The sequence below is a fragment of the Montipora foliosa genome, chromosome 10 (assembly GCF_036669935.1).
Source record: "Montipora foliosa isolate CH-2021 chromosome 10, ASM3666993v2, whole genome shotgun sequence".
Lineage (NCBI taxonomy): Eukaryota > Metazoa > Cnidaria > Anthozoa > Scleractinia > Acroporidae > Montipora > Montipora foliosa.
Window position 1 is genome coordinate 9,625,618 of NC_090878.1, and position 6,000 is coordinate 9,631,617.

Consider the following 6,000-nt stretch of genomic DNA (forward strand, 5'->3'; position numbering starts at 1 on the left):
AAAGCTCCAGAAAACCGAGAACCTACCCCTTACAAGCGGTAGCCAAATACCAGTACTAGGAGAGGGAGACCATTACAAATTTCTCGGTAAGGTACAGAATGTCAACCAATTAGACAAACAGGCGTTTGAGCAGGCCAGTCAAGAGTACTTAAGAAGACTAGCAGCTATATGGACCTAGCTCCCCACTCTCTATACCAAGAAAAGTAAAGGCCACAAACACGTTTGCTTACCCAGTTCTCCAATATTATATGTGGTCAAGTGAATGGGCGATAGAAGACCTACAAGAACTGGACAGAAAGACCCGAGCAGTAATAGCCCAGAACAAAGGCAAGCACAACTCTGAGTCGAACCCGACCTTATACCTATCACCAGATTTAGGCGGGAGAGGCTTCAAAGAAATAGAGATACAGTATAAAGTTACGAAGATAAAGACCGCACACTACACCACGACCAGTAAAGATCCCCATATAGAAGTAGTGAGAACCTTTCAGGACGTCAAGGAAGCAAAAAAGAGTAGATCAGTGATAAAAGAAGCCAAGACCTACGCCCAGCAATTAAACGTAGATGTAACATTCGACGAACAGCACAAATCCACCTCAGTAACAATGGGTGAGAAGGAAACTTTGTTCAAGATCAGTAGTCCAAAGTACATTCAGCAAACCCTTAAAGAGGCAACAGACACAAAGTACAAACAAAAAGTCTCCGAACAACTATGGCTGGGCAACTATGTCACTCAACGCTGGAAAGACAATGACATCTCCAAAGACAACTTCAACCCAATCATGAAGTGGAAAAACATACCGGACGTCATACTAAGTGTGCACACCAGTATTCTACAACAGCTCGTCCCTACAAAGGTTTACAGGGTAAAGAAACAAAAAGAACAAGGCTTAGATTTAGTGTGCACACTGTGCCACAGTGCAGAAGAAACCGTCCCACATCTATTATGCGGCTGCTCTGCCATTGCCAAAACAATCTACAAGGCGAGACACGATAGAATGTTAAGGCCGATTTACCATCTCTTATTATCAGTATATAACATGGAAAACGACGACTCCAAAGCGTGGTATAAACAAGCGATCCCGAAAGCAAGCACAGAAAACGACGAAGCTAAAATTCTCTGGGACACGCCTATATATATAGATAGGGCGCCAGAGAATGGAGCAAACAAGCCAGACATGACGATCTTTGATAAGAAGAACAAAGTTATCATCCTAGTGGAAGGAACTGTATGTAATATCGGACAGATCAACGATAGGAACGATTATAAGAAGAGAAAGTACTTGGGTCTCCGAAAACTCTATTCCGACTATGAGATCAAGCAAATCAATATAGTGTTTAACTTCCTGGGAGATTTCAACACCACGCTAAAGAAAGAACTCTCTGATTTAGCCCACAAGAAAGATGTTACTAAAGTGCTAACCAACTGTCAGAAGTGGATCATATCACAGAACTGTGAAATCACCAAAAAATTCTACAGTTTAAGACAATGAAACACACATTCTTTTTTTTTTTCAGTCCAGGAACTGTTGCCTAGACACTGTCCGCAGCAAGTTTCAAAACAAATTGTAAACTGGAAAGCTATTCAATACAGCAGATAATAATAATAATAATAATAATAATAATAATAATAATAATAATAATAATAATTTTATTGTTATTTGGAAGTAGATCAGGTCTTTTATGTACTAAGCAGATTATGAAATACTTGTGAGCTATTAAAAATGCCGTATAAGTTAATTTAACATTGATCATGGAAATATGTGTACACTGTACATGTAGATGCATTTTGTCTTACATTATGTGCACAGGATGTACAATCAATTTACAGCAAACTGACAGGTCTGGCCACCCAGTTCTGACAAAAGGAAAGCACCCCAAGTGAACCATAGATCTAACGTTAGCCTTATGAGTGTCTATGCCTTCATTGCTTCAGCTGAAGTCTTCCTTGTAGGATAATAAAATGTGACAATTCATTTTTTAAATGAGTGTGCCTTGCATTTTTTCAATCCTGGGTTTGAGTGAATGAAATTTATCAGGCCTTATTATAAGAAGCTGTATCTTTTCTCTTTGTCATCTTAATGCCTTTTGATAAGGCACGAGGTATTGTTTTGTTGGTTCACCAATGCAATATGAGTAATATGAGTCTTGAACATCTTATACTCCTGCAGAGAGAAGAAGATGGTATTCACAAGGAAACAGGCACCTTTCTGATTGTCAGTCCAGGGTCTGTGATGTATAACTGGAAGGATGAGTTGGAAACATGGGGACATTTTAAGTCAGGGCTCTTTCATGGTAACACCAAGGAGGACACTTTGCAAAGAGCCCTAGGAGGTCGACTGGATGTAGCACTTACCACGTACGAGACAATGCGGAATCATTTGGTGAGATCACTGGCTCAGTAAAATAATGACTGAGCGTATCACCAAAAAATTTTGGCTATACCTAACTGTATGTACATGTATTTCATCTGTGGTAGCAATGAAACAAAATTACTGCATGTATGCCTAGAAACACCATGAACCACATGTATAAGATATTGTGGCTCAACGTTTTTAAACCAGTTCAATTTTATTTTCCTTTGTTTCAGATTATAATGAATATTAGACAAAGAAAAATCCAAATTGAAATGGTTTGAATTCAATTTCAAACCAAGAAAAAAATTGAACACTATTTAGGTGTAGTCTGCTGTGACATTTACTATAACAATGGCAATCAGTAATAGCTATAGGACTAAACTTCTTAAATGGCAAAACTGACATTTGACCAATTTTTAGCCTTTTCCATTCCCATTCATTTCTATCAAAATATATACTTGTTTTTGATCAGCACTTAATTATAGTGTATGTACCAAAGCTGTCCTTGCTGAATCACTTGTTGCTTGCATAAATATTTGATAAATCATAGGCATTTTCTCACAATGCTTACCACTGTCAGGTGGCTCAAGACTTGTTTGAGGACCAATGCACCATGAATCACATGAAAATCAAGGGCCCTAGTAATTTGACCATACAAAGGGTATGCCTTTTGTTGGTAGCTAGTATAAGGCAATTTTATTATTGTTGTGCTCATGCAGGATGATATAAATCGAGTGCCATGGCTTGCTGTAGTGATGGATGAAGTTCATCGTTTGAAAGATCACAAATCTCAGATAACAGTGGCCGCTAAAGCTCTTAAGGTCAAGAGACGGTGAGAAAGTTTTGTCTCGATTATAAATTATAAAAGTGCAGTTGCACAAGATGCCACAGTCAGTGGAAGACAGATTATCTTAATTTTGTTTCAAGTCCTTTGAAAATTATGGAAGTTTGGGTTGTTTAGGTTTGTGGGAGGCATGTTATTTGAAAGGTTAGCATTCTGGAACCTCAGGGGCAAGTGGCATGGGTTGTGGTCCTGCAGGCATTATGCTGGCTTTCCTCATCCAGGAGTTTAAATGGGTATAACACCACCGATTTTTCTTTGGGGGCAACCAGCTTGTGGTGGATTTGCATCCCATCCGGGGTGGAGAGACATATTCTTATAAGTTGCTTACCGTAGTTATTCGTTTATAAGGCGCACGGTTTTTTCAAGAAAAATCTGTCTTTGGGTGGCAAGTTAGTGCTAAAATTGGGTATGAATATGACTTTCGGTGTGAGTTATTTGCCGTTTGCTTTCGCTTGAAGTCTGAAGTCTGAATTACCGGTATTTATTAAGTCGGAAGGTTCAAATAAAAGTGTATGCGTTGTATGTTTATCATTTTAGGTGTCAACTTTTAGCTTTTGTTTTTACGTATATCATTAAATGCGTGACTTTTTCATTTTGTTTACGTTAACAAAAAGAGTTCGCGTGCCAGTTGTGTAAAGATAATTTTTCTCAAATTCATCACATCCTTTTGATAACTCTGAATTTTTTGGTGCGTCTTATAACCGAGTATTTTCCCGTAATTTTCAGTTTGAGAACTTAGCTTGATTAAATTGCTAAGTTTGGGGTGCGTCTTATAACCGAGTGCGCCTTATAACCGAATAACTACGGTAAGTACTGTTCAATAAACAAGCAGGAGTGTTTTATTGGCTTTAAACCATGGGATCAAGCTGAGTGGTTTTAGACCAGATAAAACACAAACTGTGAGTTTATTTAGCGGCTTCAGAAACATTCCACAAAAAGCGTGACCCTCTGTAGTCTGAACAAAGATTCAAATATTATTGAGAGGAGAACATTAGCATACAAAAAAACCAATTAAATCAAAAACAGGCTATATGCCTTATTTAGTGTGCTTTACGGTGTATATAAACAACTCCAATGAGGAGTGTTTTATCAGTTTTTGAAGCTCATGCATGCATGCGGGTCACGTTTTATCAGTTGAGAGTGACCTAGTAGGCTGTTCACTTGTGAATTATTAATGAGTTGTTTAATGTGATGGATTCCAGAATAAGTTCTCAGTGTTCGACACTAACGCTTGCCCAATTGCCCAGAGCAAGCAAAATACAGACTGTACATGTATATCTGTGCAGGTCAAATAAAACAACTTCAAGACTTGCCTGATCGGGCAATCAGAATTTTTGTTCAAGTAATATTTTGTGGAACGATTTGATTTGAAATGAAGAAAGTGATTAGTAATATGACGTAGTCACCGCAAATGCAATTAAAAAAAATAAACATAACATCTCTTTCCTGTCATTTATACTTTTCTGTTGAAAATATACTGGTACAAACCTCAAAACAGATTGGAAGGAGGAACAATGATGTTTGTAGCTGCATGAAAGGAATGCTTGTTACGATGGAACCCAATTTTCGCACGGCCAAATGCGCTACGATACTTTGATATCGAACAAGCCTGTAAGTGAACTGCGACAATGCGTCTTTTTTTAGTTCGGTTTTTCTAGAAAAAGGCGAAATAGTGGTGACAACGCAGGAAATTAGTTGCATTTGATCTGGTCGCAAAGCATTTACCAAGTTACTATGTAAGTGACTTTTGAACACCAAATTATCAGAAAACAGTTTGTTATACATGTAGCCTTTATAATATCCTCCTTCATGGACGGACAAAATTGCCATTTTTACAAGCCTCCTTTGAATTTTAATTAATGGACAACAGGTCTTAAGAAAGTGGGCAACCAAGAAAACAAAACTGGTTTCCCAAAGGGCAAATTAGTATGAAAATTCTGGCTAATTGGACATGTGGCCTGAGCAGACTATGTTCCCATGTGTCTTGTGCTCAGAGTGGTGGAAAACCCAAGCTCCTTTTACTCAATTTTGTTTGCCAAATCTGTTGACCTCACTCTTAGTGAGTTGATGATTTGGTTAAATTTGTGGGCTTAAACGTCATTATGTCATTTCCTATCGTGATAATTTTAGCCTAATGATCGAGGACAAACACTCAAAAATGTTTTGGTTTCCCATTTGGGCATTAGGTATGGACTCACAGGGACCCCTCTTCAAAATAAACTGGCAGAATTCTGGTGTGTAATGGACTGGGCAAACCCTGGGTCTCTTGGGAAATCTAAAAGGTTCAATAGAGAGTTTGGTAAACCAATCAGAGAAGGACAGACATATGATGCAACTAAGAGAGAGCTGGCACTGGGCAGAAAAAGTAAGTAAATGTATTGTATACAGGTAAGGAGTTTGCAGAGGCTGAGTGAAAGGATTGGCCATTGAGGTGGAGGAAAGTCTGCAGGATGCCACAAAAATAATAAACTAAACTATTTACCTCGATGAATTGGGTGAAAGTAGTCCTGAGAAGGACTGTTGGCTGTGACGGATGTTTCAACAACCTAAAGGGAAGTCATCTTCTTGACTCTAAAGGTTGTTGAAAAGTTAGCAACTGCCAAGAGTCCTTCTCAGGACTACTTTCACCAAGACGATCAAATTCCATCAAGGTATGGGTTCAAACCATTAAATTCTATTTTGAAAATTATTTATTTGACATTAAATGATAGTTTCCTTCTAACTAGAAACCAATCAGTTCACTTACATGTAGCTCCCCAGCTCGTAACTTACAAGCTAACTAAAAGAAAAAAAAAACTA

General features: G+C 38.2%; 1 protein-coding gene across 2 annotated transcripts in view; it reads left to right on the plus strand.

Annotated features, from left to right (window-relative positions):
• LOC137974004 (DNA excision repair protein ERCC-6-like 2) overlaps positions 1 to 6,000 on the plus strand; it is a 59,259-nt gene that overhangs the window by 9,010 nt on the left and 44,249 nt on the right. For both annotated transcript variants that reach the window (XR_011117367.1, XM_068820919.1), the window contains exons 8-10: positions 2,172 to 2,384; positions 3,077 to 3,189; positions 5,388 to 5,566. Coding sequence is in view for 1 of the 2 variants with exons in the window: in XM_068820919.1 (XP_068677020.1) it covers positions 2,172 to 2,384; positions 3,077 to 3,189; positions 5,388 to 5,566 (505 nt within the window). In the remaining variant the exon portion in view is untranslated. The remainder of the gene's footprint in view (positions 1 to 2,171; positions 2,385 to 3,076; positions 3,190 to 5,387; positions 5,567 to 6,000) is intronic.